We start from the raw sequence: 19,394 nt of genomic DNA on the forward strand, positions 1-19,394 counted from the left end.
AAGTCAGCGTCTACTTACTTTTCTCAGATTCTTGGAAATTTTATCGCCATATTCAAATGGCGTCACCCAGCCCCGACTGTTATTGCAATCCAGTGCCCTGGTGCCATTGGTAATTTGACTGCCGCCAGGAATCCCTGTTCGCCTTACGTTGCTTCTATCCGGCTTTTTTCTCAGAAACTTGTTGAACGCCTCGACGAGGACGAATACGGCGTCGTACATCAGCGCAGCTTGCGCCTAACGCGAAGAAAATCGTAGAATGAGTGTTGGAGTCGTCAGCGATCATTTTTGTTTTAAGGCCAGAAAAAGGTAACTTGGGGTAACATAGGATGTGTCTAACATTTCACAAATGAAATTCATTTTTCTAACGTTGTTTCGTCATATGGTATTTTAAGATATTTTATAAAATTTAATATATTTATTGATATATGTATAATTTTGCGTGCTAGACTAGATTAGCCGCGTAGTAGTGACACACGTATATGAATATGAGTGATGGAAGTATGTGTGTGCACAGCGTCGCGAAAAACAGACGAATGTAACTGTTGCGTTGACAGTGTGGTGTAGAAGATTTTTTTTTATTTGGGAGAATTTTACAATCAATTCACATTGAGAATTATAAGTAAACTATTCTGGCGTGGTAGTTTACCTCGAATAATATGTGTTTATCGTATGTTTGATTCTAGTTGAATCTGATGCTTAAATCTAAAGGATATTGTCCTTTTAGTCTGCGGATTTGATCCGCCGTGTCAAGTAATTGTGTAACTAATGGGTTTTGATGGTCGTCAATTCTTGTATTATATCTGTTGCTGAATTTTGATACTTCTTCTTTAACTGTGGGTATCTTAAGGTTGTGGTGTATCGTTTCGTTGGTAACATACCAAGGTGCATCTATTAAGGATCTTAGAGTTTTTGATTGGAATCGTTGAAGAATTTCTATGTTGCAATTACTCGCTGTTCCCCATAGTTGGTTCCCATAGGTCCAAACATGGCTTTTATATAGCATTATTTTACTCTGCACGATTAAGTTGAAGCGTCTGCCAATGAGCAAGTAGAAGTTTTTTAATTTTGATTCAAGTTGTTTAGGTTTGTCTACGATGTGTCGTTTCCATGTCATTCTTTTGTCCAGAATTATGCCTAGATATCTGACTGACTTTTTGTTTGGAATTGGAATGTCATTTATGGTCACCTGTGGGCAGGTTTGTTTTCCCAGCGTGAAGATTATATGGCAGGATTTATTTTCATTAATTTTCAAGGGTATAGAAGATGGTGAGACAAAGAGGTAAATAAATCTAAAACTATTTTTATATGAATTCTAAGTGTAACCTTAGTGTTCCTTTACTTTTATTTCGGCGATTAAAATCCACAATTCTCAATAATATCTAATGTTGGATTACACGGTGCGTTATTTGTGTATGTGTATATAATAAAATTGAGAAGGGCATTTTGCGGTTTTAAAGTGATTAAAGTAAGAAAGAAATCATGGTAATTGCAATGACCTTTATAGGGCTGTTTTCTTTTCCAGTTAGAGATACAGTCGCTATAAATAGCGGTATGAATTATACATGAAGCTTGCTTTTAAACGCGGCTCGAGAAGTAAGTATCGTGAATCTAAAGAGAGTTTTCTCACAGAGTGTAACCTGATATACATGCAACATCGATATACTAAAAGTTTATCATGTATGCATTAAAAGCGATATAAAATTCCTTCTCCGTGACTTAGGATTTTCTTAACTGTAATGCTCGCAGTATATCATGAAAAAGTCACTTGTTTCTTAAAACACTGCTTCTATTTTTCTGCTCTTTATCTCATCTAACTATACAACATTAAAAAGTATTAATATAATGGTTTGAATCGTGCAAATCGTTTAGACTCTCTAAAGGACTGTGTTATTATTTCCTGGTGATATTACATACATACATAATTATATTAATATAATCATATAATTCATATAGATTTATATTTAGTCAAGGAAAGAACGGCAACACATCCAAACCAGCTGGCTGCTCAAGCGAGCAAAACTCTCATAGAAAGAAGACTAAGAAGGAAACACCCCACTAATCTCACTAAAGAAATAAAATAGTCAAACTCGAAGATGGTATCCCGCTGGGGATATCTGTTATTTGTTTAACCATCCACATGTTATTTAGCAATTAAGTTAGAAAAATTTGCCAAATGTCCAGCTGGACAAATCGTAAAATATAAATTAAATAATAAAGAGAAAAAAATGTATATTTAGTCACAGTTCTTTCGAATGGATACACAATAGATAATTTATAATTTCCTTAGGATGTACGTGGAAAAATGACTCTTAATCAAATCATATTACTTCCTAGGATTTTTTTCCAATCTGCAAAACGTATTAAAAGTTGCTCGAATTCTATAATTATTCCCGCCATTCTATACGCAATCAAACAAATTACCAATTTATAATTCCACCTGTCACATCGAGTTCCCCTATCAAAATCCATTTTATCAAGCGCAAAACCTGGCCAGTTTCAAAACATCCAATCGATCCTCGTCAACTGGCCATTCGTCATTGTTACAGGAGACAAGCAAACGTACCAGACTCGATTTGGCAATCCAAGTCCTCTGTTAATCGTCGTAATAATTGAAATGATCGCGTGGACACGATTACCGGAGGGCGAAGGGAAGTTTCTTCGTGGTCGTTTCCGGACGGCGCGGTTAAGCTGACTCTGGGAACCGAGAAAATCGTTTATAGTTCTCGCGGGACGTACGCAGATTCACGAGTACGGGGACACATCGGGCACGTGGCCAAAGTTGGGAAACCGTGGACAGAAATTGCACGAGGATCGATCAGGATAATCGGCGCGTTGGGTCGCACACAGTCTTTCAAGTTACAGTGGCTCACGAAAATGTTTGAACATCTACTATAGGAAATTTTCATTTGTATAATATGTACGTAATATCAGCGGTTAAAGATGAAGTCAGCAGGTACGCAAAAATACAAGGAAAGAACGGCAACACATCGAAACCAGCTGGCTGCTGAGGCGAGCAAAGAAGACCAAAAAGAAAACACCCCATTGACCTCGCTAAAGAAATAAAATAGTCAAACTGGAAGATGGTATCCACTAGTGGTAGCCACCCACATGTTATTTAGCAATTAAGTTAGAATTAAAGAACAAATTAAATAATAATAATTAAAAAGAAAATATGTACGTCGTACGAAACTTTATGCGTTCTGTAATGACTTATTGCTAGATTGCGGATTTTTATGCGATTCATTTTCATATGCGCACGATTAAAGAAATTGAACATAAATATAAATATTGTAGGTTACTAATATTGTACTATTATTTGTTTATTATTGTACTGTTCTAGATATATTTTCACATCTCTTCCAACTTTTACCAATATGCTCACGATTGCTTCGTCTAATTAAATTTCGCGTTAATTAAATTTTGAAGTGTTTTGTACAACACACATAGAATATTGATGAAAAGTTTCTCGAAGTGTTTGAGCGCTCTCACGTACCATTATATTCGGATCTTATGGATCGAATCTATCCCAAAACTACGGAAGTGCAACGTTACTCAAGATCGTGATAACCATCGATCGTTTCGGTGAGATTATGACTCATTGATAGATCGCAGTAAAATTCTACGATGGACGTGCGAGGGTTGATACCGGTTTGAGGTAACGGTTATGGTCGAATGAAATTCATCGTTACGTTGTGTAACACTATCCCAACATCTTGGAATAATTTATATAGAAAAGTAATAAGATATTTAAGTCACCCAAGATTAGACGTCTTAAACTTCAGTCTTGAACTTTGTCTCGAATAATCAAATTCATTATATATATATGTATATTATGAGGTATCATTAGTCTTCAATATAATAACGAAAACATGAGAAAATATCGTGTACTTTAGGTCCAACAAGGAAAGATACCACAAACGGGAACAACTCTATAGTTGAGTCAAGGTATAATATAGAAACTAATAAATTAAGTAACAAAATAACTTGCAGAAAGAAAGTAACCTACACACGTTGTTGAATTATGACAATTATAAGTGAAGATAGTAACATTGGACAAACATTTCTCCTTTCAACAAGTAGAAATTGAGAATTCTCCTAGAGAACTATAGTTGTCGAGCTGTCGGTGTAAGTATACGATATACGAATATGTATTTTACTGTTTGTCACTTCGCTAACGACGAGTCTAGTCTGTTTTTAAATGTAGGTTACTTAAAAATGTATTCTTTTCTTTATTGTTATTTCAATTAGTATGGCTTGCAACCTGCGAGCTTTTTATCGCTAATTAAATAACACATTCTCTGTTTTCGACACTAAGACCGTGGTACTCTAATGTCTCAGTGGGTATACACAGAGCGAGTAACAATGATTTTTATACCGCCAGAGACACGTGGGATCTACAGTTGTTAGATGGATCCCGAATCATCGTTAAAGTAAACGCAATATGACAACATATAAGTCGAGTTGCAGAAACGTCGGATGAAAATCGACCGGAACTGCAAACTTAAAAATTGTTCATAACCGAATTTGACGAATTACAAGACAAATTACTTGCAAATTACTTCGGTCAAATATCTTTCTGGCTCAATCGTATCCTACCCTAACATTCTTATGCTATGTTATTGCGAATCGACGGAGCACTTAGCAATATTGTTGCGAAGGAAAAAACATATAAGGGCGTGTCTATCGATTTTCGATATTGTATAACATTGCTGAAAGTGCTGAAAATGTTTGATAGCCTTGTGTAAATATTGTTGCATGATTTCAATGGACTTGGTAACATACTTCGATAGCGCTAGAAAGGTAAAAATGATTCATAGCTACCATTCGCTGTTATTGTGAATTTTAGATCGTCTACGAAGTTACGTGATATTCGATGTTGTACAATATTCGTACGATATTTCAAAGCGTTCTCTAACGCTTTCGTGTAATTTAATGTAATTTTCTGTTCAACACTTCAACTTTTCCCTATTTTTATTTGTAGTTTTGTGTAATACTATCCGACGAAATTTTTTTCAAATTACATTAGTTTACATCTTTTTTCGACGGAAGATCGCGAAGGAGCCATGCAACTCACGTTTTTTCATTTTTTTTTTTTTTTTTTTTTTTTTTTATAGAGGAGAAATCTTTAAATTCAATATGCTGTCAATCAATCCTATATTTATTAAATTTATTTATATTAAATGTGTATTTTTTCACCCTCTTGAATATTTTAAAAATATTAGTTTTCATAATATTAAAAATTCTGTATATTTATTAAGTTTTTAATAAAAAAGCTTATGTAACTATTACAACCATTTCTTTTTACATTTGAAGTAATTAACAGATGATTTTGTGATTTGATTGTGATGAAACATTTGTGTCAACCACCGAATAATGTAACACTAAATAATAAAATTCACAGAATCAACAAAATTCAATCAAATTGCTAAAAGACAACATTTTAAACACGCTTTATACTCTTTCTTTCTGCATCTTAATCTTCCTGCATCTTTTATTAAGTTTTATTCGGTAATTCTTCAAAATTTATTGCTCGATGAAAGCAGTATAAATTACCATGTATAGTATTTTAGACTTATCCAACATTAATTTGATTCAGACCTGGTTTCTTTTGTCTGACAAAGAGTCAGGTTACTCGGGTTACGGATCTTCAGTTTGATTTTCTTTTCAGGCGACTCGAAATGTCCCTTTTACGTGCAATCGCGTCCACTTGACCGTGCTAAGTATCCGAAAACAAGTCGGAAACCAGAGTAGACTGGTTCGCTTAGGGTAGAAAATTGGAGTACTTGATGGTACTCGACAGCCCATATGGAACTCGAATAGGCGACTCCCTCTTGGAAAGACGACTACAGCTTGACAGGTACTGCCGAGAGCGTTCAAGACTATTGGGGGTACTAGAAACTAGGGATAATATTTGATTTTCAAAGAAAAGGAAAGATCGTTTTACCACAAGAAACAACTTTTTAAAAATATGTGCAATAGAAAAATATACAATTTCGGTACAGAGTGGTCTTTCAAATCTCCAGCCTTTGGTCTTACGAATAAGATTACGATACATCTATCGTGTTGAATAAGAAACGTCCACCACTTAAACGTCAATTACATAGATGTTCGATATTTTCTAGATGGTGAATTCCATTTGTTTAATTGGGTTTACGAATGTACGAGTTTACTTACAAATTTCTAATTTGTAAATATTAGGTTGTCCGGAAAGTGTCTTTCTTTTACAGACACGTCTTTTACAGCAACGCATCTTTATACAAACCTAATCTGTCGAAACCTAATCTGTCGAACGTTGTGGTCTTTAGTTTGATAGAACAAAATGGTGATTTTATAAAATAATATAAAACGGAAAATGTTGCGCATCCATTATTTCCCTATAAAACGAAAGAAACTTTTCGGACGACCTAATAACACAGTGCAAAGGAAATATGATAATCCTTAGAAATAAGGATGTTCTGGTTTGTATCGTTAACTTCCAGATTGTATGGGTGATACGAAATAATCGTAAGGAAATAACGAGTACTATACGTACAGAAATGGATTCGCGGCCAGCTCCTTGAGACGTAGCTGGGTCGAGACGATGCCAACCAGCTAGGAAATCTTTGACATAGGGTCGCGTAGCATCCACGATTCGAAACCCGGTAATGTTGATGGCGCCGTACTCGATCACTTCGCTCTCCCATCGGTCGTCCATTATCTGATTTTACGAAAACAACGTGTTTGCAACATCGTATAAAAGACACAAAGCTCGCAATCAGTCGAGTGTTCCCGCATTTCTACTTGCGCGTCCATAGAAATAAAAGGGTTGGTTTTGTATTCGTGTGCTAGAAGCGTGTTCGTCTATTTGAAATTACTCGAGCTATCGTGTCGATACAGAATCTATCTGATTGGTGAGATAAAACCACGAATAAAAGTGCGGACGTCATAGTAGTTTTGATTGAACTGTAAAGTCTTCTACGTTTCAGTTACGATTTCTCTATCTTTTTAAATTAAAAATTATAACTTATATATAAATTATAACTCAGAAACGAAATATGTATTTTTATTATTATACGATGGCTCAAAATGATCATCGCTTTTATTGCATTATTTAATCATAAGGCGAATACTCACCAATCCACTTAATAAATAATGGTACGTTCTTTTCCCAAGTGCAACATCCCTCACGTGGCTCACCACAATATCTTTCGCCATGTCCGTAGGACAATCGAGTATCACGTACTTGTTACTCCATCTGTAAAGAGTTTACATCGTTTATTATTTAATCTTGCTGTAACAGCTAAATTGAGTTTCCTATTGACTTTGAGTGGTCCTGATGTAACGTTGATGGCACTTTGAGTAATCTTTAAAAGTTTCAAGGGGAACGATATTAAAGTCGCGAGAATTGTCAATAAAATAATTCAAATAATATCTTGGATAAATATTAAAATACTTTAATCTACTTTGATAGAGTGCTACAAATCCGTTAAAATATATGGAAATGTCTTAATGCGATTTAATGAAACGTTATTAATATGTTAACAAAATAAATTACCATTTAAACGAAATACATATTTTGATACCATATCCAAATAATTTTATCGTATCTCGAAAGATTTATTAATATAATCTTCTTACACAATTGTTTAAACATATAAATACCGCATCCAAACGATTTTATTATGTTCCAAAGGATTTACTATGCAAATTTTTCAATTTTTAAACGATATATATATATTTATTCATAGAATATCCTTCGCGTTTTCATTTCGCTTATAGTATCACATTTAAGTGAGTATCACAATTAAACAAGGAGCATTCGTTGTCGTCCCCATTTCCTGAAATATTTCACGACTTCTCTGGTACGGAACAGGTTCTAACAACCCTGTGGACCCGTAATGAATTTACATAATTCCAGCCGCGTCGTTCCTCCAACGATAAAGTCGCTGTACAACGAGCCGTTTGCCTGCAACGATCCGAAATTGTTACGTTTTGTTTTTGGTAACGGGAACGTTCATTCGATTCGGGCTCATTGTCAGGCTGGTTGTTGATTACCTGGCCCGTGCAAATGCGTGGCCAGTGGTAAATTGCGGCCGAGATACGCGGTGACCGCTCCTACTCGCACAAAAGCGTGATCCGTCAGCCTGTCCAAATGCGGCCAGATTTTACTGCTCGAAAAATAAAGCTATACTAATGCGCCAACGATTGCAGAGAGCCTATATTTTTTCCCTCTATATCGCAAAAAATCACAAGCATCATAGATTTACAGAATGTCCACGTGTTATACCTTTTGTGACGTATCAAATTTTTATTATTGATCAAACTTGGTAGATAAAATGATTTTGTCTATTCTTTCATACAGCACTCTGTTTCGTAAGAAAACGACCGAAATATCCTACATTCATAGAATATTCTTGCAAATTCTGTATGTTTCACGATTTACTAAATTTTTATTCTCGGCAAATTTGCCAAATAAAATAATTATTTCCGAAGGAATAAAATTCGTGATTTTTATTATGCATAGTTATATGCATAGTTATATTTTTATATGCAATCGTTACCTTCGTTTTTAACTGCAATTGAATCTTTCATTGGCCGTAATGACATAAATAGCGCTTTTAGAGTAAAATTGTAAAATAATTTGTTATTCAACGAATGAATCAGCCTCGCGAGCAAAGCTACGTTTATTATTCCCAACAATTTTTATTATTACATTTTGCGTTCTATTTCAACGTAAATATTAATTTTCGAGCTTCATGTACGCAACCATTCATTCGTTAAATCCCTTAACGAAGCCGAAAAATCGTTTAAAATATCATTCGTTATATTCGATGCTCTATATTTTAACGTGGAACTTATCCAATCTCCAAACATATCTAATTTTCAACAAAATTTTATCGAAAATGAAATTCCAAAACTCACCTATTCAATTCTTCCAAACTGCGCAGAAAATCGATCGCCTCGGACATATTTTGTATTCTTTTCACTGTTTCTACTTGAAACGATTCGTTGCCTGGTTTCAGGCCCTGGTAGATCTGCTGCAGCCTGAGCAGTCCTGGAACAAGCAAGAGATTTACCGTCAGCAGTGCAAATGTGAAAATTCTCTATGGCCGGTCGTTCGCGCGGTTCGCCACTCGTCATTATGCATTATACTATTCGCGTTTTCCGAAAATTATGCGTGCACGATTGCGCATCACATCGGCCGTAATTCATTGGCAGACACTGTGTTTGGTCTGCGGTGCCCGTCGAGGCCGAAATGTTCCGCGGTGATTGTAGCGGAACCACCTCTAATCTCGTAATCAGATGACGCGATTCGTCTGATGCGTTCATCCGAAAATTTCATCACCTGCTTTTTCTAATCATCTATGAGTTGACACGTGCTGAAACGTTTATCGATACTTTGGATAATTTCTAGTAAGTAGATTACGGGATTTCTGCAAAACTTATGAGAAATATTTAAGTTTGAACATTAAGTTTAACATTAAGAAAGCTTTATCTGTTCAAGAACCAATTCGTGTATCTACATGTCTACCAGTAATGCTTTAAACGATAATATTTTAAAATACGATTATAGGTTTTTTTTATCTGTGTTTCTTACGTTTAATTTAAAGATGATAAATAAATAAAGATGATACATTTTTTGTTTGCCACCTCTCAATATAACAGAGGGCTAAAAAAGAAGCACCCAGCAGACCTCACAAAGGATATAACCTAGCAAACGCGAGGATGGTACCTCGCTGGGGGTACCCACCAACATGTTAATATAACTGCTAAAAAATTCGACCTAATGTCCAAAATGGACAAATTGTGAATAATAAGAAATAAATATAAAAAAAAAACCTCTCAATATCCCCACTACCCTGTAGGTGTACGTGACCGTTGCCACGCTTCTAGAATGTGGAAGGTGGAAGGACCGTTGGGATATCGATGACTCATTAGACACTTCGGCGATATGCATTGTCGCCAAGGCCGCCACATCTTTGTCTCCATCATCGGTCCATCGGATTTGAAGGGTGCCTATCGTGACAACCTCACATATATTGTATGTTTGAGATGGCTGTTCATACTATTTTCTTACTAAATATATGTATGCAGTAAATATTCTCTTACTTCAATATACATTTGCACATTGTTTTACAATTCTACCAATATAAATTTCAATACGTTTTATACATATAATGCGCACAATATACGCATAAAAGATTTCTATAATAATTGTCGAAATATCCTCAACGCTGAAAACTCAACCGCCCGCACGAAATCGCCCTAAATTCCCATTCTTGCAGTATCATAGCATACTATTTCATACTTATCGAACAAATTCCTATTGCAATTCATGGCGGATTCCAGCAGACTCGCCAGAATCCCAGGATCTTTCGAAAATCTTTCGCAGCTGCAATCAAAAGTCCACTCGCATTCATCCGTTCTGTTTCGCGGAAGCAGATATTAAACGGTCTTTCTGTTTGCTGAGGGAATCGCTTTCGGGAAGTGGAACAATCGTTCGCCATGAAAGGATCGAGTGGTTCGTAACCGCGGATACGGGTGAGAGCGTAATGCGAAAGGGATAGAAATTGAAAAATCAGAAATAAAAGAACGGACAACTGGCTAGGGTGGATCGGTGGTGGGAGCGAAAAAGAGGGACCCGGAAAAGTCAACAGCCGAGAGTCGGCCACGTTTTGCGTTGTCGTCCTGCTTTTTTGCAGTACGCTGCGTGAAACTGATGGTCGCGTTAACGAGCGCCGTGCACGTGTATGCCCGGTGGCGCGTTATAAAAGAACGGCGCGTTTCAACGAGTAACGTGAACATCGCCGTCCTATGGTGGCTTCTTCCTGTCCCGTTTCTTGCGCCGATAATGTCCGCGTTGAAAATCACGCGGCTCGTTTCTACGAATCATGCGATCTCGATGCTCACTTCCGCTTCGTTTGCGAGTACTATCGTTCGACGATAAGCATAGAAATTATGGTTTTATTATTTATTTATTTATAATTATTAACTCCGTCATAAGTCGTAGCGCAACAAATTTGGTACTTTGGCTACTGGAGTTTCATCGCTGCATATTTTATGTCCTACAAACACGTTAAACATTCTGCTTTCTTTTTTAATAACAGTGTATCGCCCGGAGGGATATTAAACTGATCTTAATGTCAAGAAATGTTGTACACAGGATTATAGACTTTTAGCTGTCATACTTCTCTCTTCAAGCAGTGAGAAACTTTAATATTTGCACATTATACGATCTTTAACCTGTTGAACCTGCCAATACTCATTCTCTTGGATATAACAATTTCTTTTTTTTTTTTCTACCTACTATTTAATATTTCGCTTCAATTCTAGCAATAGTAAGTTATATTATATCTATATCTGCAAATATTAAAATTGATCTAAGATTGATTCGTTTCCGCCAATTTTTAATTTCGCGATTATGAGTTTCTGGCTATAACCTGGTTAACGAGTTAGCATTAGAATTTTATTCGCCCAAAAAATGTCTAGTTGTATGCTACATCGTTTGCATTTACATTGTTACAGAATGTTGTCAACAAAAGTACAAGAATGGTACATATAATTGTACAAACAATTCGTAATATTTACTATATTGTTTACTTTAAGTAAATCAATGTCTGGTCGTAACATTACATTAATATTCGCATATTTTGGGGGAATACAGTCGAGGACAAAAATAAGTGGATAGGTAGTATCATACTTAAGTCTTATTTACTATATAGCCTTATAATACGTAAATTATTCAGCAAATAATTGAAATTAATATTTAAATTCTCGCATAAATAAGCTGTCCATTGATTTTTGTTCCCAACTGTAAATTACTTCTACTAATTATACGATCGTTTTTCCTAGCGTCAGGGTCTCGCATACGTTCTTACCCTTTTGTAGTGCGAGTTAACCAGTCAACTCAACCAGCCAACTCAACGAGCCAGGCTGATCGCAGGAGCGTGTTTGAAGCGTCGACGTTCATTTGCAGTACGACACGAGCGTGCTTGCTCTTCGAGGCTAATCAGTTTACCATTTCCGGTAAACTTTTATTTTTTATTCGGTGCACGAGACGTGACTCAGTTTTCCGCGGTTGCTGTCATTTCACGAGCAATTAAGCAGCCGCGACTCTATAGTTAATCCTTTATGATCGCGTTTCGAACCGTCTAGCCGTGAGTGTCGCGTTTTATTTCCGCGTGGAACGCGGACAGCGCGGAATCTCGTCGTACGCTCGTTGGAGAACGTGATGGACCGTTTCATAGATCGGTGATTAAAGCAAAAGAGATGGTGTTAGGTTTGTATGGTCAGAGAAAACCGATCTAACAGATTTCCCGGGGATTGGTTTATACTTTTAAAAGCAGCATTTTTATGGACATTTTTTTACACACCGAGATGGTAATCCAAATAATACTTTGGCCAGAATTTGCGCAGACTACGATGGTTTTGACATTTAATTTTTGTAATTTGTTGCGAAGAGATGTACGGATTAGCATTAAGCGATGACTTTATATAATTTGTCACACGAGAATTCTCACATGAATTTTTATTTAATTTGTCGCACGAGAGTATTAAATAAATCTGACAAAATTTACTATCATGGAATAACTTGGTATATTCGTGATACGTGATTTTAATTGTATACACAAGTAATTTAGAGTTACGTGGAGTAATATGCTTGCCAACGACTCAAATGAGTTGATGTAACTAAAAAGATCTAAATAAATAAATAAGTAAGTAATTTAAGTTTAGAAATTTGAATCTTTTAATTAACAAGGAAATCCGACAAACATCGCCATTAATTAAACGGTAATTTTGTAAATATCTACGATAGGAGATTCTAATCTCTTAATTTCCAAAACCTCGAATATGCTGCAGTACCAGCAACAGGGCAATTGGAAAAATTGTTGCCATTTAACTAATGATGATATCGTTGCGCGAAATTCGTTGAAATTAATTACACGAAGGTTGCGGTGGGGGATTCACGATCACCTTTTGCGGTTCAATACGCTCTGAAACGCGAATCGATCGGTGTAATGATTATAAGGGTGGCTAATTAACGACGCGTTGTCAACATGGATGTCGACCACGGTTCACAGAAAGCCGTATGACGTCAATTGTGAATGTTCGCAGGCTTTAGTGACACGCGCAACTAAGCCGATGATGTCTATGCGGCGACACGTGACCGATTCAATGGCTTTCGTCTGATTTCGGCCAACTAATTGCTTTTCAGCAACAAATTAGTAGAATTGGAAATTTCATGTTAGTGTGCTTGCGCGAATTTCCAAGGCATTTCACGAATGTGTTTGAAGTCGGGACTCGAGATATGATTCTGGGAATGTCTACAAAATTTATTTAAATTAGTAGAAAGAGAAAAAGGGAGAGAGAAAGAGAGAGAGAGAGAGAGAGAAAGTTTATGGCATGGAACATATACAGCGGAGCACAACAGAAAGTTTAAAATTGTTACATTATAAATTTTAGCAACTTCCGTGCTAAAAAAAATTGTTACCACATTAATAATAGTCATCTATTCTGTAGTACATATTTTTTCTCCATTGCTTTATCAAATATAAATTCATTTCGTTAATTAAAATTATAGTGTCTTTTCATATTTCTTGTCTTATAAACTTTCTTTTGTCCGCCACTGTATACGTAATATAAGTACGTGAGGCAGATTTTAATTAACCTTGAGCAAGTTCTGAGAAAATTAAATAATTAGAATTGTAAAAGAAAAAGGAGGAGAAGATTAAGTCTTTGTGTTGTGCAATATGATAAATATGTATATACTTATACGCATATTAAGATATACATATAAACTTTCCTATATCAACATATTTTAGATATGTATATGACCATTGAGAAATTATTCCTTTTTCATAAAATCTTTCAAACCTACGTTATCGAATTCAGAAGAAGAAATCAAAGTTCTATTGATAGGATGTTTCAGAAAATAATGCGAATCTTTGGTCAGTTTTATTTCTAGTTATTATCGAACTATCTAACAATGCTAATGGTACGGGGTGGCAAAAGGCTCTAATTAGATGTTGTTATTATTATATTTTTTTGTTGACCTGAGTACTCATCTATTATGCATTAATGCGTTAATGGCTTAGAAGATTTTTCCGTATTAATTATGCTGTTGTATATTCTCCGTTTACTTATCAAATTCGTCTAAAACGTACAATATTTTTTAGAATATATTATCATCTAGTAAAATATTTTCTCTTCTGTCGGTGTTCTTTGCCGTTTTACTTGTTCAGTTAGATGCTTCGCAGAAACCCCAGCAGTTCCATAGCTTGTTCCATTATCAGCAGTCTGTTGCCGAGGAAATTACGCTAAAAGCAAGCGTTTGTCAAGCGATCGGGTCTGACCAAAGCAACAACGACGCAGCAATAGATAAATTAGTGGAAGAAACAAAGCATCTGTGGAATCTCATTTCGAAATAGGCTATAGAATGTGCTGCCGTGTTTTCAGTTCGAAAATACTCGCTGGATTTCTTCGAATTGCTTCCTCTCTATCGTATCTTTTTCTTCTTTTCTTCTAAAGTTTTCTACTTTATACTTCTTTCACATTCGCATTCCTTCTTTTTCATCTTTTTCCTTCTCCAATTTTCTCCTTATTTTCTATTTGACACTTTCCACTTTTTCCAACTTTCCTTGTTTCCTTTTTTCATATTTCATTTTTCCTTCCTTTCCTCGCTACTCTTTTAAAATGCATATTATTGGCTATTTTTAAAGATTCGAAAGCTAACTTCCGAGAGATTTCGAACTCTCATTTTACTTTTCTTACTTAAATTCTCCTTGTTCGGTTTATGATCAGACGATTTATTATTCTCAAAGATCTATTCGATAATGTACAAATAGCTGTTAATTAGAGCTCATCGTTGCTTACTTATTGCCAAGAAATTATCCTAGCGTTTATGAAAGCGTAGAAGGGAATTCAACGAAGAACGAAATGGAGTGGGCGGTATGCAAATATTCAATTAATAAGAAAATAAAAGGAACGAAGGGACAACGATCAAAACAGTGGAATTAATGAAGCACGAAATGGCACAACCGGTTTTATTGTTTCCCCAGTTGCGAATTGACTCACGAAGTGTCTCCAAGGATTTGTACGATGCTTCGAGATCGCTGTTGGTCGGTAATTGAATAATCACAGGTACTCGAATGTGATAATTCGATTCCAGTGCTTTGTTTTCGTTATTACGCCCTCGAATGTACACGAGTATCGCGATAAAGAAGTATCTTTCATCATATCATTATTAATGTCACGATATCCTATACATTTTTTTTTAATTACGTGTAATTACTTTATTTTTTTGAGAATTTTTTGATCGTAAACACTGCCTTAGGTAATTCAATTAATTTCGAAACTAACGTACTTGAGACTAGTGAAGCGCCCTAATAATTTGAATTAGCTTATTCCAAGTATTAGATATTAAGGCAAATTCATATTAAATTTTGTAGAAAATTCTCGATTAATTAGTAACAGATAATTAAAACATAAATATTTTGGAATTCTGTAGCTTCTGCCTGAAGTATGATGTAATAACGTTTTAATTGGGCAATTAAAATTAAATTGGGTAATTGAGTAATTAAAATTGCCTCGGACATCCGCATTACATTAACGACACAAATTACCGCAGTTACGATTTGTAAATATATCATGAATTTGATTTAGAAAAAACTGATCATTGATGCGATCTATAGATAATATTTATTACGTTAGAAGTTCGCCAATAGCTGCATAGATCAGTGAATTAGCTGGCGAAACTATTTTCCTACTCATATCCCGTATTTCTCAAATTATTGTCAAATATTGTCGTAATTCTATTATTACTTGTTTCTTAAAAATGAGAAATATGAAATGTAAATGGAATAGTTCCAATACTGCCCGAACATTGGCATGAACTGATACGATCGACAGAAATATTCTCCACTTACCATCATTTCTTTTTGCTCCATTTAATCGGCGCGCAAGATGATCATCGGTTAAGGATAATACAGTCGAGGATAAAATTAAGTGGATAGGTAGTGGAAATAGTACAACTTGTACTAGTTTTATATTCTTAAGTTTTATTAGTTAATAAATAGTTGAAATTAATATTTATATTTTTATGTAAACAAGGCGTACAGTAATAAACGAAAGAAAGTTTAAGGTTGCTAAGTAATCTATCTGCGTATATGCACATACGTGTGGTATTTGTGTAAATATTATCATATTGCCAACAGTCAGCCATTCTGTAGCGTATATCTTATGTCTTCATTGCTCCTATCGGATATAATTCTATTTTATAAAATTACCAATATTTCTTGTACCATTTACATTCAAGCTTCCTCTTGTCCGCCGCTGTATAGAACGAAACTCCATTCATATTACCTGGCCACTTATTTTTATCTGCAAACCAATATACGCAGAGCGTTTACGAGCGTGGGAATCCAACGATCAACGATCCACGTGGATGCAGTACGGATGAACGCATACGGCATGTCAGCTTCGGTATGCGAACAATCCTGTCTGCCGCCTCATACGAGAGGTCTGTGGTTTCTCGTGGCGTGTACTTGGAGACGGAAATGCCATCGTGACTGCCGGAAACTAACGTCGAAATAGACGACGAAGCCAGAGAGACGCGCGATGGTCCATGGCATCGACTGCCGCCCGATTCTATCTGCGGTAAGCCTCGTTGCCTCGGCTTTAAAGGAGAGAGGACGTCTTGTTAAGGAAGACAACGACCCCGGGCCCGAAAATCCTCTATGGCTGCCGCCAAGTGAATCTTCTCTCCGAGTGTTTCCAAGCAGAAAAGGAGAGAGAAAGGGAAAGAGAGGAATTGTTTACCCGCGAAGAATCGCGAACTAAGAAATTTCTCTCGCGACAGCGTGGTTCCAGCTAAGTAAATTTTCGAGCGAAATATGGACGTCGAGTGGAATTTCTAGCGAAGAATGGAGTTAAGTGGAATTTCTGATGAACAGTGAGAGAAACGGAGAATTTGTTGCCAGGGATAGTGTTAAAATAGGATTTTTCGTGGTAAGCACGAAGTTTGTTTATCTTTCTCGTAGGATGCTTCTACGAAGGTGGGCAATCTTTTTGCATACAACACTATGCCGGTGTAATTTTCTTGGGTGAAATTGGTAAGTTGCGTGAGCTGAGCAGGATTTTTCCACCAAAAATAATGTTACGTGTGTACTTATTTGTTTTAGTTGATCGCAAAAAAATTGGATATTTGTTTGTTTGTGGTATAGTACAAATTTATTTTGGGGAATTTTTTTGCGTACAACATTGTGCCGGTGTAATTTTCTTGGGTGAGATTGTCAAGTTGCGCGAGTTGAGCAGGATTTTTCCACCAAAAATAATGTTACGTGTGTACTTATTTGTTTTAGTTGATCGCAAAAAAATTGGATATTTGTTTGTTTATGGTATAGTACAAATTTATTTTGCTAGAAGATAATTAAAACAGTAGTTTCTGTAATAATATATCACAACTATGTACTATATTGTGTAGTAAAATATAGTACTAATTCATATAATAATATAGAAACGAAAATCAATTTATTAGTAGAATTTTTGAAGGCGGATCGTAAAATTTTCTTATTATAAATTCGCATTAGATTGGATTTTTGTGACATAAAATAATTTCAAACAAATTTTTTAACAGAACGCGTAAACGATATAAATGTCGTAGAATCTTTCTACAAAAACTAAAATTTTTCCACGTGAAACTTCCTTTTAAACAACAACGTTGAATGACATTTTCTATCAGGGAACACTACTAAGTAGAATGTTCTCCGTGATGGATGGTCCGTAGCGGAATCTTTAAAAAAGGATTTTGTAAAAATCAATTTAATAAAATTGTTTGAACGAAGGTAGCGATAAATAAAATTACTTTGCAGAGATTGTCGTCAAACAGAATTTTCGTCGTGTAAAATAATTTCGAATAGAAGTGTCTGACGAAAAGTAACGGCAAATAGGATTTTTCCATGAAAGCTGAAGTTACGTAAAATTTCCTTTTAAACAACAACGCTAAACGACATTTTCTATCAAGGAACACCGTTAAGTAGAATTTTCTTCGCGATGGATCACCAGCAACGAAATTTTCTTGCGACGATTTACGGACAGCGAAATTTGCCCGCGAAGATTCGCGTCGAGTGAAATTTCTTGCGAGCGAACCTTCCGCGAGAGGTTTACGTTCAAGAGAAATTCCCCTCTAAAAGTTTGCGTCAAGCAGAATTTCCTTGCGAGACGTCCTCGTGAAACAACATTTTCTGCGCGAACGTTCTCGCGGAACGATCTTATATCGACGTTGACTTTTCTCTCGTTTTTTACTCGTTTGGCCGTTCACCTTGTTGCTCGCAGTCACAATGAATCGGATTGCTTGGTCTGTAGTTTGATTTCGAGAATATTCCAAGTTTTATACCAGCATCCTATCTTTTTTATTTATTTCATACCAAACACATAGGATTTATTTTGTTCTAAAAAAATATTTAATTTATATTCCTTTAGATCCACTGTCAGATACTATATTTACTATATAATTTTTTACTCGTACAATATACTGATATAGGATTTCTCATAATCTAAATAATCTTCTTTAAAAGGGAATTAAATAAAAATTATCTATTCAGTAATAAATATTTTGATCTGATAATCGTTTAAAGTATAATGATATATAGGGAAAACATTGCCTATATCTACAGTTATATGTATATACAAAATACACGATACAAATGTTCGGTTGAAGCGTCAAGTAAGCTGTGACTCGATTAATGCGAAGAGAGAAATGGAACGCATATTATAATCTTAATATCATCGACTTCTATATACACTATGAAATGAATTACACGCTAATTATTGACTTATTCAGGCACGAGCGTGAACATGCGGATTAGAGTATGTGGATGGCTAACTAGATTTAATATTTTATCAGACTCGTGTCACACGAACTGAAATAGCAACCTTCAAACAAATCGGATATTCTGTTATGTGCTTTACCATTGAAAACGATAATATTACATTGTCCCATTTTATGTATCGTATCAGTCACGATACTAATCACATTCATTGAACTACAAAATAGGAAAATAAGAAAAAAAAGCAGAAGGAACAATGAAATTAAAATAAAATTCCCTGGAATATTTGAACTTTTTCACAGGTTTTTACACATGGCATTCGAATGCTATAGATAAACCATAGATCTGCGGTTTTCTAAAGCAAAATAAAAAGCATCCGTAACAGGGGAAATTGAATTATCGATTGAATAATAGGTTAGAGTCGCGGAAACCACGCGTAGGTTGTAACAATAAAAGCGAACAGATACAGAAACTGCAGTGTGCGCGTGGAATAACGCGTGTCGAGTGGAACGATGATCATAACGTTCGTGGCGTGAACTGTTTTATTGGCGCGAGTTCGTGATCGACGAATTCGCCGGTTCGGTAGCC

At 35.6% G+C, this 19,394-nt stretch overlaps 1 protein-coding gene and 1 long non-coding RNA gene across 4 annotated transcripts in view; one reads left to right on the forward strand and one right to left on the reverse strand.

Annotated features, from left to right (window-relative positions):
• Positions 1-19,394, forward strand: part of LOC105665948 — a 217,681-nt gene that overhangs the window by 164,299 nt on the left and 33,988 nt on the right. The window lies entirely within an intron of this gene.
• The window catches only part of LOC100645913 (glutamate receptor 1), a 335,783-nt gene that overhangs the window by 23,481 nt on the left and 292,908 nt on the right, over positions 1-19,394 (reverse strand). For both annotated transcript variants that reach the window (XM_048407043.1, XM_048407044.1), the window contains exons 5-8: positions 8,902-9,034; positions 7,114-7,234; positions 6,533-6,697; positions 19-234 (exon numbers count right to left, since the gene is read on the reverse strand). In XM_048407043.1, coding sequence (XP_048263000.1) covers positions 19-234; positions 6,533-6,697; positions 7,114-7,234; positions 8,902-9,034 — 635 coding nt within the window. The remainder of the gene's footprint in view (positions 1-18; positions 235-6,532; positions 6,698-7,113; positions 7,235-8,901; positions 9,035-19,394) is intronic.

This window comes from Bombus terrestris, chromosome 7, assembly GCF_910591885.1.
Source record: "Bombus terrestris chromosome 7, iyBomTerr1.2, whole genome shotgun sequence".
NCBI classification, from domain to species: Eukaryota; Metazoa; Arthropoda; class Insecta; order Hymenoptera; family Apidae; genus Bombus; species Bombus terrestris.